This window comes from Pholis gunnellus (assembly GCF_910591455.1).
Source record: "Pholis gunnellus genome assembly, chromosome: 6".
In the NCBI taxonomy this organism is placed as follows: domain Eukaryota; kingdom Metazoa; phylum Chordata; class Actinopteri; order Perciformes; family Pholidae; genus Pholis; species Pholis gunnellus.
The window spans coordinates 19,058,418-19,072,864 of NC_136532.1; the positions used below are offsets into that span (position 1 = coordinate 19,058,418).

At 42.2% G+C, this 14,447-nt stretch overlaps 1 protein-coding gene across 1 annotated transcript in view; it reads right to left on the reverse strand.

Moving 5' to 3' along the window:
- galnt9 (polypeptide N-acetylgalactosaminyltransferase 9) overlaps nt 1-12,392 on the reverse strand; it is a gene marked incomplete at both ends in the record, with an annotated part of 73,407 nt that extends 61,015 nt beyond the window's left edge. The window contains 2 exons of the mRNA XM_079160532.1: nt 2,403-2,583; nt 12,152-12,392. Coding sequence (XP_079016658.1) covers nt 2,403-2,583; nt 12,152-12,392 — 422 coding nt within the window. The remainder of the gene's footprint in view (nt 1-2,402; nt 2,584-12,151) is intronic.
- Nucleotides 12,393-14,447: the final 2,055 nt, after the last annotated feature.

A 14,447-nucleotide genomic window follows, 5' to 3' on the forward strand; every position in this document is an offset into this window, starting at 1 on the left:
ACTCCTGTTCAATTAAAAGCCCATTAGACAGGAGGTGACTGGTTCCTATTGTTAACCTCTCTTCAGCAGTGCTGCAGTCACCTTTTGCCTGCAGGACATACTTACAGATGCAGAAATACGGAGCAGTTTTTCACACTGCATGAGGCAGAGAACTGCTTCAAACTGAACCAAACAGGTTACTGTAGGTGTGAAAGCACCCTAAAAGTCCTCACTAGTGCCACAACAATGCTAGCAGTAACAGTATTGGTCTGGCTGCACATAAATCCATTTTCTTTCACTTGCAGTTCTTTGATGTTTCTCTTTAAAGTACTGCTTTGGTGACGTAACCAGAAAAGGCAAAGAAAACTATGTTTGCACATTGCACTGTATTGATTTCCATTGAGCCACACAACAAATGTAGTAAGTCTTTATCATCGAGTGTACCTATTGAATAGCTGTCATGGACTGAAGCTTTACCGTGTTTGACACATGTTTTGTTAGCGTTATGGCTATGGGTACAACAAATATTCTGGACACAGAGACACAGATCAAGAAGTGTACTGTATGATGACAAGCCCGCAGAATGGTTTAACAACCCGTGAAACGAGTACTAAATCCATACTCAAACACACAGTGTCAGTCCCTATTTCAAACCGGAAACACCTCAGCAAACCCCCAACACTCACTTCCCTTTTATCTTCGATTTTTTGTTAAACAAGCTGATTTAAAAAAAAAGGAATTTCCTAAAACCCCTCCATTCCAGAGGCACTCTCAGCTGTCTTTATTAATTAGCAAGCTCCTTTTAGCTTGGCCCCTCCTCCCCGTTCCACTCTTGTCTAATTTTTCTGGGCGTGAAAAGAGCTGGGAACAAAGCAGCATGGATGAAATGAATTGTTATCCCTGCTAAAGCCCTCAGAAACCTCTCTTGGCCGTTAGATTTCCGCTCAGTGTGTCCGCCTGTCGCCTGTGATATGAACGCCACCGGCAGCCCTGATCCCCCCCCACACACACACACACACACACACACACACACACACACACTGCCCAATCCATCTCCTGCAGCACTCACAGAATCACAGCTGTAGTTCAGTCTAAATACAACATGTATTTTAAAAAGGACCGTTTAGGCTGCTTGCTGGGTGTCTCTTTCGTAAAAAGAATTAACTAATATTCAATTCTTTTATTGCAACATTACAACGCAGCTCTTCTACTATATCCATCATCTTCCCCATGTCCTTTCATGTAGGGATTAGGCGTGACAAAAGTCATTTTCTATTGTATAACTCCCCATGGCAGAGGCCTTAAGATGCTCTGTGGCTAAACTGACTGTACTGCATTGGCAGAAGAGACAAGGAAGGATTAAGTGGAGTCAGGCAATAAGACGATGAAACGTATCAAACAGGAAGTGAGGATGGCTTTTACAGTGGGGAGGCACACTGTCATGTGACAGCAGGAGACACCTGCAGGTGTTATTACAATAGGCTACTTTTTGGAAGCCTTGCTCGCTTGCTTGTCTTGTGAGGTTAAGAGGATTTTAAGTCAAGAACCCTTTACACAACTGTTCTAGAACATTTAGGAAAAAAATGCTGTATGGCCTATGTAGGAAAAAAACAACCTCGAAATATATTCTTACTGAAACGTATCTGTAACAGCCAGTGTGGGCAAAAAGATAACACTGGAGCTGTGCTAGCACATTAGCTTGCTAGCAGGCCAACAACCCTGCAGGTAGTAGCAGTCCCCCGAGAATCTCCCTAATGAGGGGGGACTGCCCAGGAATATCCCTTAAGCATTTAAAAGGGCTTTTTTAACGCAGCAAAAACGCCACAAACGCTGCAACCGTGGCGTTTTTAACAGAAATCGTCTGAAAATAAAGGTGTTTAATGGTACTTTCGGCTTTCCATAGATTGGGTGCCCTATCGCCAAAGTCCTAAGAGATCCATCAGTCGGTCCCCGGTATCCATAGTAGACACATTAAACTCACAAACAAAGTCTCACTTACAGCATGCTATAAGCATAAAAGCAGTATGCCATATGCAGGAAATCATTGTAAATTCTAATAATCCTCAACACCACCATTGAATTACACAGCTTCCAATGAACCTTGTGCTGCAAGTCTGCTTTTATTTTGGCACAATATATGTTCTGGAAAATCAGCAAAACACAAATGACTACCAAAAAGAAGAAAAAGAGAAGAAAAACAAACTGAGCACTTGAGGAAAATGCTAGTTTCCTGGCAGAAGGTCCGGCCGTACATTGAGTGTCTTCACAACAATAGACCACAATCAACTGCAGCAGGGCAAACCATCCAGTTACAAGTCTCTGTAACATCGCACAACCCTGCCAGGAGGAAAAACAGGTGTAGAGCTACAGCTGGAGAGAGAATGTACATGACAGAAAATGAGAAAGACAGAAGGTGGACATACTTTTTAGGCCTGTAGTCTGGGATGCTCCTGTCCAGGGAGATACGGTCACTGAGCTGAGCGTTGTAGCCGTACTCCTCATATTTCCCCTCCAAATCATGACTGTCCTCTCCCAGAGTGGCAGCAGCTCCCCCCTGGCCAAGGCCTCCGGGTCCCTCAACTAGCCCCATGGGCTTCGCCAAACCTGCCAAGAAAATGACACAACAGAGAGACAGTCATACAGATGTGCATGTAGAGTCACACACAGACACACACACACACACACAGAACAGAGAAAGGTGAGAAGATATTGAAAGTTTACAATGTTTTGTTGTCATCATCATCAAATGATCAAACTTGCAAATATGTCCATCTTCCTGGCGCTTTGTCACGCCCGTTGGTGTTGGATGCAACACAAGGCATCCATTAGCGCCTGTGTGAGATGCACCAGGCTTTCAAGTAGCTATAATGTAAACCCATCGTCGTTATTAGACGGTCAGAGAAAATAAGACTGAAAATACCCACACATAGTGTGATGGGAGGTAAATGTATAAATCAAACCAACAGGACTTTCAACCAGAAAACAACTCTGTCCTGCCAGTGTTGTCTTGATGAGTAAAATACTTTCACAAACTCTGCTGTTTTCTTATTTTCATAGTGTTGATTGACCTAATGTCATATGGTGCTGTCAAGGTATTACTTACAGTGTTGAAAGGACCTAAAACTGCTCTGTTTTCCTTCAGGTATTTTTTATTTATTTAAATGTTGTGTGTCACGAATTCCCCTTCATATTAGTTTGTTTTCATCCTGTCTGCTTGTTTTATTAACTCTCCTGTCATTTCAGATCCTACCATTCACCTCTGATTCCCCTCACCTGGTCCTCCACACCCATCTCACCTGCAGCCCATTCCCTCGTTAGCCCTCTCTATTTAGGTCCCCTCACTTGCACTTGTTCCCTGCCAGATTGTCTTGTGTGTTAGTGCCAAGTTCTCCAGCGTATCTTTATATTGTTCTTGTTCTGCCTGTTCCGACCCTGTCTGCCTGTTTTTGACCTTGGATTTTTGCCTGCCCCTTATTGGATTTGTTTGCCTGTTCGGACTGACCTCCTGGTTTTGACCCTGCCTGAAAAAAAGTAAAAAACTAACTTGTATTTCTTGTCTCCGAGTTGTGCTTTTGGGTTCAAGTACCTGTAATCCTTACAGTTGTGTTTTGAACTTAACTAGTTCTACAGAGACCATTACTTTAACACAAGGCCCCTAATTGCTGCATATTGTTAATCATAGAAGCATAGACAAAGTGTGTAGCAACATCACATCTATGAAGTGGTTATAATTCAAACAGTACTTTTGCCATGCAGGTCCTTTTATCCCACAAAGAATCCCTGAAGAAAGGCTAGATTGCATACAGTATCTGTGTGCTTTAGTGGTGAATTTGAGCCGGTCCTTGGCCAGCCCTATCATGTTAGGCTTCTTTGGTCTAACAAAACTAAATTCAGCACTGGATTTAATGTGTCAGACTTAAAATACCCCTCTGCTCTCATTAAAATGACTCAAGACTGTGATTTAACAGAATGTCGCTTTGGTACCGTGACAGTGACATTTTCAAACCGAGAAGGAGAAAAATGGTGTGGAGTGTCAAAACGAAGTCTTGGCTGATGGAAAAAAGCCGCTTCCCAGATTCAGGGACTCTTTAGAAATGATTATGTTGGGGAGAGGGCCTGAACCTGATGTGTATTTGTTCTTTTAAAGACCCTCTTCTTGTTCTTATTATTTGGTTTGGACCATCCCCTTTGAATAATACAATAATGCAATATCCTCCTCCCTTATTCATCAATGTGTTTATTTACTGGTTGTTGTTTCGCATTGGTTCTACCGGCTCCTTGAAAGGCTGGACTATTGTTTGAATATTTAAAACGCCATGAAACTGCAGGATAATGTCAGATAATTGTTATGTGTGCCAAGCTTCCAGTGTGGCCTCCACAGAAAAATCGAGCTGCGTCTGTTCTCCATATCAACAGATGGACACACAGACAGTAAGTAAACAGTGCATACCAATGAAGAGCTCAGCTCTCTGCTTCAACCCTCTAGGAACTGCGGAGTAATCACCATATTTGGATGGCCTCAAATCCTCGGGTGCTGCTGAAGATTTGTAATTGGAGCTGAATGGTTGCAAACTGGCTTCTCCCACAAGAGGGATTGAGCATGTCCTGCACCAGCCAATGTGGTGGCATTTTGACAAGTATGGGTGGGGTTCACATCACGGACTAGCCATCTGGCATAGTGGCCCATGTCACACAATAACACAGATACCCTCCAGAACTGGAGACTCGAGTCTGGAGGGCCTCTCTGTCTACGCATGAGTCCTGGAAGCAGGACAATGCCTGCCAGCTTTGTTTTCTCGTCCCTGCATCATTTTACTTCCACCATGAGATGAGAGGCCTGAAAATCGGATCCACTGTCTGTAACACGACACCATGAATTCAAAGATTCTGCAGTATCAATCTCATGATGGAACGTTTGCATTTGTAACGTTTAAACAGTATTGCAGCAAATGTATGCTGTTTAGCGTAACTGCAAACTTCTGTAAATCTTTCACTGGGCTCTGTTGTTATGTAGCTGCTGACCTGTTTTGATAAGGCCTGGTGGGTTATTTGAGGTAGTAACACCCTGACTTTTATGTTTTATCCATTTGATCTTTTCATGTTGTGAGTTTTGTTTGGAAGAAAGAGAGTAATACATTGAATATGCATAAATGTATGCTTCTTTTACACAGCAACATTTATTTCCAAAAATGGGTTGCTTACAAACAAAAATAGAAGCTTTTAAAACATTTCTTTAAAGGCAAAATTGGACCGTGTATTTCTGTGGGCAGAGCATAACACTGTGGATTAAGAGCTCTATTCCCAAGGCGACAGCATCAGTTAAAAATGTATGTACACATGAACCTGTATGGCACTTTATATAAAAGCATCCAGCAAGTGGGCTGGTGTGTTCTGGTTAGAAAAGGATGACAATGACTACAGGCCCACGCTGCTCACTGTACTGCTGTGACAAAGACAGCTACAAATGCAAATACACAATGAATGTTGAATTTATGACGTAAAAAACAATGATCATATGTGTAGTATTGGACTACACAGCTTTAAAATGCCCATGTATTTTCTCTGATGTATTCTTTCGTTCACTTTTCCCGATGTGAGCACCTTAGCACTTTCATCGTCCCACAAGGAGGCAGTTACAACATCCGCTTCTTCCAGCCGAGCAGGATGTGGTTGCTTGCATTGTCAGGCGCCAATTTGAATCTCATTGTCTGAGTATACATCTGTCTCAGTGCTCGTTCCTCACAATCCATTTGTCCAAATTCCCCTGACATGATACTTGAAACCCATAACAGCTATAAATCATACAGCAACCTTCACAGTGTGTCTGATTTGGCCTTTATAAGACAGGGCCTCAAATTCAACGATGAACCCATCTTTAATGAATGATTTAAGAGCAAGAGTGGATTTATGCGTGTCCAAAGTGATGCAGCGGGGTTCTAAATATTGATGGTGAGGGGAGGGTGGGGAATTCCGTGATCTCTTCAAGAAGAGGAAAATAACTCGATCTAGAGAGGCTTAAAGCCTTCAAAGGCCAAAACAAATCTATGAAATATTGAGAGCTGGGAGAAGAGCTGAATTAATTCTACTGTAGCGCTGCCACTCACAACAGCAGCAGGGATGTCAGGAGGATAACAACTCTGATTTGGAAATTGGTGGCACTAGACCCCTAATTCATCTCCAAACGATGGATTGTTATCCTTTTGCAAAACACACACCGATCCCTATGAGAGCTGGCATGACAGTGCAAGCATAACAAATATAGAGCTGCTATCTGTATCTGTTCATTTTACACAGAATATTTAAATTCTGTTGTTGGGAATCATCTTCTGCTAATAAAACTAAATGTACCATATTGTCTCTTTAAAAAAAAAATCAGGGTGTGCCTGCAGAAGGTCAAGACAATATACATAAAAAAAATAAAAAACAAGCTACCGAACAAAGGGGCTCTCCATTCGCATGCACTTTTAGATGGTCTACAGTTCATCAATATTCTGTACGCTGTGAAGTCGTGCAACGTTTTCCAATGTGCCAGGGTTAAATATTGCATCATGAGGTGTAAACAACACCTGTGTGCAGCATTAGTCAAGCTTTATCCTTCAACACAGAACAAAAGTGGTTAAAATGATTATTATGGACTAACCTAATAGTTGAACTGTATTCATTTAAATTTCCGGCAAATCTGCACCATGTAGAGTCATGCTTAACTAGCAGCAGTTTCTGGTAAAGTCTGAAACCGATGGCAATGAGGCAAGATCCAGTTATAAGGAGCATCTTTAATTTCTCAGGAGAAACAAATATTACTGCATAAATTCTAACACCGTTTGCATCTGTTCAGTGTGTGTTATCTGTTCAGCTCTGAATAATGTATTTGTATTTTGGTTACATCCAAATTGGTCGTCCCAAACAATTTTGTTCCATTTTGTGAAAATTCTTAAAAGTAGCTGGATAAACAATCAAAGTCCAGAACGGCAATGGAAATCCATTTATGTCATCAATTATCCAGCCTGGCATACTGACCTCTAAGTCCCTCCATCATCGGATGTCATCATTAAATGTTGGTAAAGTAATCACTGCATGACTCGAGGCCAACAGTGTGAATAAGATGAATGCTCGCTCCATCTGAGATTGCCATTATTGTCTGTGGCTGACTGCTGATTGTCAAGTTAGCTGCTGAATTCATTATCATGATTCCTCAAGGCTGAGCAGAATTGATTCTTATCCGACTCTGAAACTGTTTTGTCGACCAGAGCCTCATCTACATATCGCTATTGGAATATATTTCAATTTATCAAGCTTCATCGTGCTTCCCTGCAACCGCCTCCATTACACACCGCACAACAACATATAGGCATGATGTGTATCATTAAGATACGGTCAGATCATCACGTTTGTGCCGGCGTGGAAGAGAGAGAGGGAGTGACATTTCTCATTTTTCATCGAGTCGTTGCTCCAGCAGCCTTAGCATATAAACAGCGTTAGTTTCTTTGCCATAATTGGGCACTATAGATAAGAAGCATATCTGGTACTGCAGCTGGGCCTGTGAGGCTGCCATCCCATCAGCACCTACGCACTGTGAGAAGGCTGGGAGTGACATGCATGGCTGATGACAACAGCCTGAGTAGGACCGTGAGCTGAGGGACAACACCCGAGCTCAAGCAATGACACATCCAGCGCTGGTCAGGAGTGAACTGAATAGTAGCACATTCACTCGCTAATAGCAATATGTGTTGTTGTTCTTTTAGAGCAAGTAGAGCATTTCTGCTTCAAATGACAGAATGGTAGAAGAAGAATAGGCAATGAAAAGAAGGTCAGGTAGTGTAATTCAATTTAATTTTGACCATCAGAGTGAAAATGATAAAATTGATGAGGTTTTTTTATTCATTAGATGTTTTCTTACTAGCCTATATTTTCATATCCGAGTCTTGCAAATGATCGTTCGCTAAACCCCAGTCAGCGTGGAACATTCAAAGTCAGCGTGAGACACATTTTCAATCAACTCATGGAGCTAATGTTAGCGACCCAGCTAGCTACAGATGATCAAGTCTGTAGCGGCAGTTGTCATTTCAGCCAGCACAGTTGAGGGTTGCCAATAAGAAGCCTGCTTTGCTCTGCCTCTGTCTGAAATCAAGGACCCATTGTTTCAAAAAATGACTCCAAGTGCTTTTTCTGCCCCCATTATTATTATAAGCTGCTTGATGCACCATGGGTAAACGGAAGGCTTGAAAGACGTAGCAACAGTAACGGAGAGAGGGAAAGGTTTATCGAACTGTGGATTCATTCTTTAATCATGTTTTCTTACTTCAATATCAAATCATTATGTTGGCTTTCTACAGCTTAAAACGTCCATATCAATACTGACCTTCAAAATCCTTATCAGTCAAACCCTTCAAAAAAATAATTTCTATCTTTTTTTTTAAATAATTGCAGCTAATTGCATTTGTAGTGTTCATTTAGGCCAGACAACCTTACAGGGCTTCAGCTGGTAAGTAACAGAGAGGAGGTATTTGTTGGTTTTAATGCGGTACTTAAGGTCAAAACGCTGCTTCATAAGCTTGTTAACAAGCTTAAAACCCCCTCATCTGATTACCCAAAGACAGTGGCAACCACAGCAGAGCAGTGCTTCCGATAAACCTCAGGTTTCTCATTTCTGTGCAGAATGAGCCGCTGACAAAGCTTGACCATTGTTTTCTTGTTGGTGGTCCATCTGACCATCCATCAGACAACTATAAAAAAAGGAATTTTGCGACTTGTTTATGTCCTTCAAATCTAATTGGACCTTGCTGTAGCTCCTGTGGCATCCCATTGGTAGGCAATAAACAACAGAGGAAATGGGCAATTACTTCCGATCGCTGCTGGACATGGCAATAGTTATTGGCGCGCTGAGTCCTCCCCTTACCATAGTTATTCCCAACAGCCACAAAATACAATTTGTGGTCTGTGCACGATTTAGAAAAAGGGGCAGTGACCTGGGATATGAGGATATGATTAAGTATGCCATTAAAGAGCTCAAGACAAATCATGGAGGGATTGTGACAGCCAGAGAACGTTTCCAGCCCGTGTGCACTCCTGGGTACACATTGCCGCTGTCAAAGAAAAATTACGTAACTGTCACTGATTCCTATTTCTGTTTCAGGCTTGGATTGTATGGAAAGAGATATGTGCCTGTAGAGTTTGTTTGCAAACTGTATATCTGAATTTGTCAAGCTCACACTGAACAGCTGGATTTGTTGAAATGATGAATTCAGCTATTTGTTTAGTGAAGATCAATTTGGAATCCAGTGTAACACCCTGACTTGTGATTGAATCATTACAGCATGCATTCAATTGGTTTTAGACTCACAGGTCCAAGATGCTTTTATTGTCTTTTTATTCCTATTTGAACTGGAAAGGCAGGTAACTCTGCCAGTTTTGCACTTAGTTCATTGCTTGTTCACCTCTTCAGCTCAGAATCGACTGTTACTCTCTCCACTTGTGAAAGACCTACAGAGTGTATCCAAGCTACTTGGACTCAACTGTGCTGCAAATGGAGTCCGTTTTGAAAATGATTTATGAAGCTGTTATGATGTTCACCAACATAAAAAAAATACAACACCTTTGACTGTGTATATCAAGCCTTAGAGGAAGAAGATGCACTTCAGCCATGGCTCAGGGGGGGAAAAAGTCAACTACCAATTACACTTTACCAACAAAACAAAACTCTGGACATTCATTGTTTTAAAATCCACCCACTCAACACTGGCATGAGATGAACTGACATAATTAATATGCAGTTTCAGCTTGGATGATTTATACGTGTAATATCACATATGTAGCTTTAGTTGGTAGCCTAGATAAGTCTTTCTTTTTCCTCCAGTCCTTAAAGAGTTTTGCAGACACAGTGTGTTTCTGTCCAACAGTGAAATGATGTGGGGTTGCCTTGTCTCGGTATAAAGCTAAGTGACTGAGAGGATGCATTGTACTTTTTGAGAGGCAATGCCTGCTGGCTGGATGGCCAGATGCCGAGCATAACTCAAAGTGACAGAGTGACCGTCAAATAGCTGCCGATGCTTGGCCGTTATAACAAGATCCTGCAGAAACAGTCTACAATCGCATAGTTGTGGGGCTGTGAAATGCTGTGAAACCTCCATAACTACTGACTATTGAGCGAACTTTCAAATGGACTGTCAAGGGCACTTTTTCAGATAGAAAATATATGGAGAAAGTAAGCATTTTCCTATTTCTTCTCCTTATATGTTTGAATGCAGGGTTTTTACAGCTTTCACGGGGGGTGGATTGTAATGAAACTGGTATTTAGACCTATGTGACCTCTACTGGTGACCAGCATGAAATGCAACAACACAAGCAGAACCCGCATCCTCCTACAATCCCCATCCTTCACTGCCCTCCCTTCAGCTTGAGCTATGGTAGCCTTCACACAGATGATAAAGTCACAATTTCCCAGGAGAACAGTAAGCTAGTGAATAGAAATTGACTTTACTGATAGATTATAAATCAATCACTAACACCACGCTGAGGAGGAGTAACATGCTGATTTCTCCTTATTTGCCTTTGGGAAAAGACGTTTTGGCTTTTATATGTTCCAAAACATGTCCCTCATCACCATCAAGTGAATAGGTTGGAGGTTTATTAAACTGTAGCAATCAGTGAGTCATTGCTACTGAAGCCGATCAACCCTCTGCACGTGCATCAAGACCTGTTTGTTTGTAAATTGAACCAGCATTTATGTGGCATTCTCATATAACACTACCGACATTGAAGTATGTCATCAGAGTATTGCGAGAAAATGTTATTTATGATCCCACAAAATACACTAAATTCAAGAAAAGGGTTTTCTGTTTTTCATTAGACCTGCAAAATAGTCACGAGAACCAATCCAACATTTTATTTTTGTTAGCCATGTTGTTTACGAGACATACAACCTTTAAACGTATGCGTAGAAAGAAATCTATCACAAAGTAGTAGTTCTTGGTAAAGGAGCTGTTGTAAAATTATTTTACATGCAGCTGAAAAACAAATGTATCCATTGATCCACAGAAATGTAACTATTTTGATAGCTGAAAAAATGTTGTCTGGTTCCGTTAACAAATGGGAGGATTTAAATACTCACATGTTGAGTTAATTAAGAAAAACACATAAACCCCATATATTTATATAGTAATTGAGTGAATATTATTTAATGCATGGAACATTCATTTTGAGAAAGTCAACATGTGTTTGCTTCTTTAAATGTACTAAACCCTAATGTCTCTACATAAATTACAATGAATTATAGATTTGGAATATCTCATGCTCTGTATTCAGGTCAGCCTTTTCAAGCATATGTATGAATAATGCCCTGAACATCAGTTGTGATTGTGTGGATTTCCCACAGAGGAATACAACTATGTAAGTAAGACATAAGTAAGTCATAGGTAACTGATTTTAAATGTTGCTGTTCCGCTGAGGCGACCAAACCTGCCCCTCAGACTAATGGCGATGTAATGAAATACAGGTCTGTCATTCCGTTATAGAGCCATTACATTACAGTCTCCTTCAAAACTCAGACAGCTTGTTAAATCTGATATGTTTCGGTGCGTCCAGTGAAATGAGCTGCTGCTGAGATACAGACTCCCTCTGAGTGGGATTCTATACAGAACTACCGACGTCAACATAAGTTTATGTGAAGTTTACAACAAGTCAATTATGGGTTAGGGGTTTGGCGATCCAATAGGCCATTAAAGTAACAGCCTAGTAAAGTCTATCAACATTATATAAGCACATATACCAAGTACTGCACTGTAAAACATCACCATTCTTCATTAGCTTATGACAAGCAGGGTCAGTGCTTTATCACCAACACTTCAATGGTGTTTTAAACTCAAGCTGATTTTTCACTGTCTTATCAAAGAAATGAGGCTACAGGCTGACAGAAAAATATGCATGAGTCATGCTTCAGGTCTACGGAAAATTCACCCCAGTGCATGCAGCCTGTGCACCTTTTGTATTCTGAAGGACAGTTTGGCACCAATCAAACCACACCAAAGTGCTCTACATTGCACGCGGTCCGCCTGTCTATAAACACAATTTATAAAGTGATTGGCTTGCAGTGATCATTATTTGCTTCGTTATAACGATGACTTCCTGACTGGTAAGTCGCAGATTTTGATAGTAAGATGATCGAGCCGTATCCTACCGTTTAACTGATTGTAGACCACATCCTCCAGCCTCTCCAGCCGCTGGAGAATAGACTGCCTGTCCACCAAGTTGGAAACTTTGCCGTTCCTGGCTCGCAGCCTCTGGTCGGACATACGCCCTATCTGGATGAGCTCCTCGGATCGGTCTTGGATCCTGCAGTAGACCGAGAACAGGATAATCCCGACAAACACTAAAATGTTGACGGTCAGCAAAGTTTTGATTTTGCGTGCCACAGCCATGAAAGAGAATATTGTCTGGCTGACTCAGTCAAGCCCAGCAGCAGTCCATGTGCGGTGGCCTGCTTTGCCACCTTCACTGTGTATGGCAGACGGAAGATTTCCCTCTCGGCGTAGGAGAAGGTCAACTCGTGGAGACCCGAGGAGCTGACGGATCCGTTCAGCACCACGGACAGCTCACGAGGCTGCGCTCACTTCTCAAGGTGGGGAAGGTTGCCGCTGGCGGACACGGTGCTCGGCTCCAGCTGGTGAGCGATGCTTTTATGGGCTTCACTAGCCGAGAAACAGCTGCACGCGCTCTGCTGTCGTCCGAGCTAACATATTACGAGAAATGACGCCGAGGAAAGCAGTCATCCTCTAGAACAGCCCGCGGCAGTTGCAAAACATCTTTCTTCCACAACGTGATAAGTCGCCAGTTCCTTAGCCCCAATATGTCTCGTCCATCTTACAGGGGATGCATTGCATTAACCGCTCGCATCGACTCATCCTTCTGCCATCACCGCTGTGCTGTGGCATCTCCCTCTTCAGGCGTTGTGGTCACTCGATCCGTCCCACTCTGCAAATATGAACCCGAGGAGCTTATGTCCAGAGAATATGTGCATGCTTCAAAAACAAGGCGGCGTTTCTCTCTCTCTATCTCTCCCCCCCACCCTCCTTTCTCTCTCTCTCTCTCTCTCGCTCTCACACCCTCCGTCTCTCCGCTCTGTGTTTTGCTCCGTCAGTCCATTGTTGTTTCCCTTGTCGGCGGTGCAGGGCAGGGTGAGTTGAGAGCAGATTTGCCCTCAAATGCGGTGGGAGAGATGCAGCCGGGCTCTGGCATGCTGTCTCTCCACGCAGCCTCTCCGCTCTCTGTCAGGGAGGAAGAGCCGCCGCTGCGTCCTGACGTTTGGAGGCTCAATCATGAATATTCACGAGCCGCGTTGGGCTCGCAGGATAAAATAAACAGCACGACTGTGGAGGCAGCTAATACTTCCACTTGGTAGAGCAACCCTGCCACCTCAGTGAACTGTGAAAATGTCAAGACGTGTTAACCGATATTTGCTATCTGATCCATAATGCGAAGGTTAACAGTTTCCATCTCACCTCCGATAGCAGAAGGAGCAAATTAAGTGCTTCACATGTTGCATATTTGCATGTTATGCAACTGGACCTATATGCATGGTCAACCTCAGGAGTGTAATCATCATTTCAGTAATCAGATGGTGCTTCAACTCCATTATATTAGAACTAACAAACATATCCTGCACTGAATAAACAGCCTATTTTTAATCAACCCCGTTGGGAATAGAGGTAGCATTCCTTTATCTTTTTCTATTTGAAACACCTTCAGAACAGAAGTTCAACTTTTCAACAGAAAATCCGCCTCACATAGCAGCCCACGCTGGTGACTGGACTCTGTAAAGGGCAGCAGGAACCCCACAGCTAAAAAGAAATATCTTTTAAGGACATGGGAATTATAGACCACAGCCATGCAATAGTGATTCAAACCTTCAGGAGCCACTTCAAATCACTTTCTCCTCACAACTTAATATACGGTAACCTCTTGCCATTGCAAGCTTCCGAATGAATTATAGTTCAAATAAATTACATACAGAGAGATTTAGTCTCACTTTGTACTTGTACTTACTTACTTAATTAGTCAAACACATGACATGGAACACACCTCCCAAAGCACTTTGATCCCTTTTCACACTCGCTCCACTAAAATCAGAAGGTGGCAGTAACTAAAAAAAACAACTTTTATAGACGACAGATCTTTATCAGAGGACATCATTTGTACAAATGTTATCCTGTAAGTACCCTCCTACCTCTTTAAATGCCTCGATGGTATACATCTTCAAGATGAAATCAATTCACGTTTTCTGAGTATAGATTCAAGAGCTTTTATTTTCAATCCTCTCTGAAATCGGTGTCAGAGTTACAGAGAAGTGGTGCGCTGTGGTGTCAAGTGTGTTCACAACCTCATCATTTCTATTAAGACGCAAAAGCAACATGCTCATGAGCGCTGATAGCTTCTGATTCCTCAAAGTTCCTACAATCCTTTAATCTCACAAAACA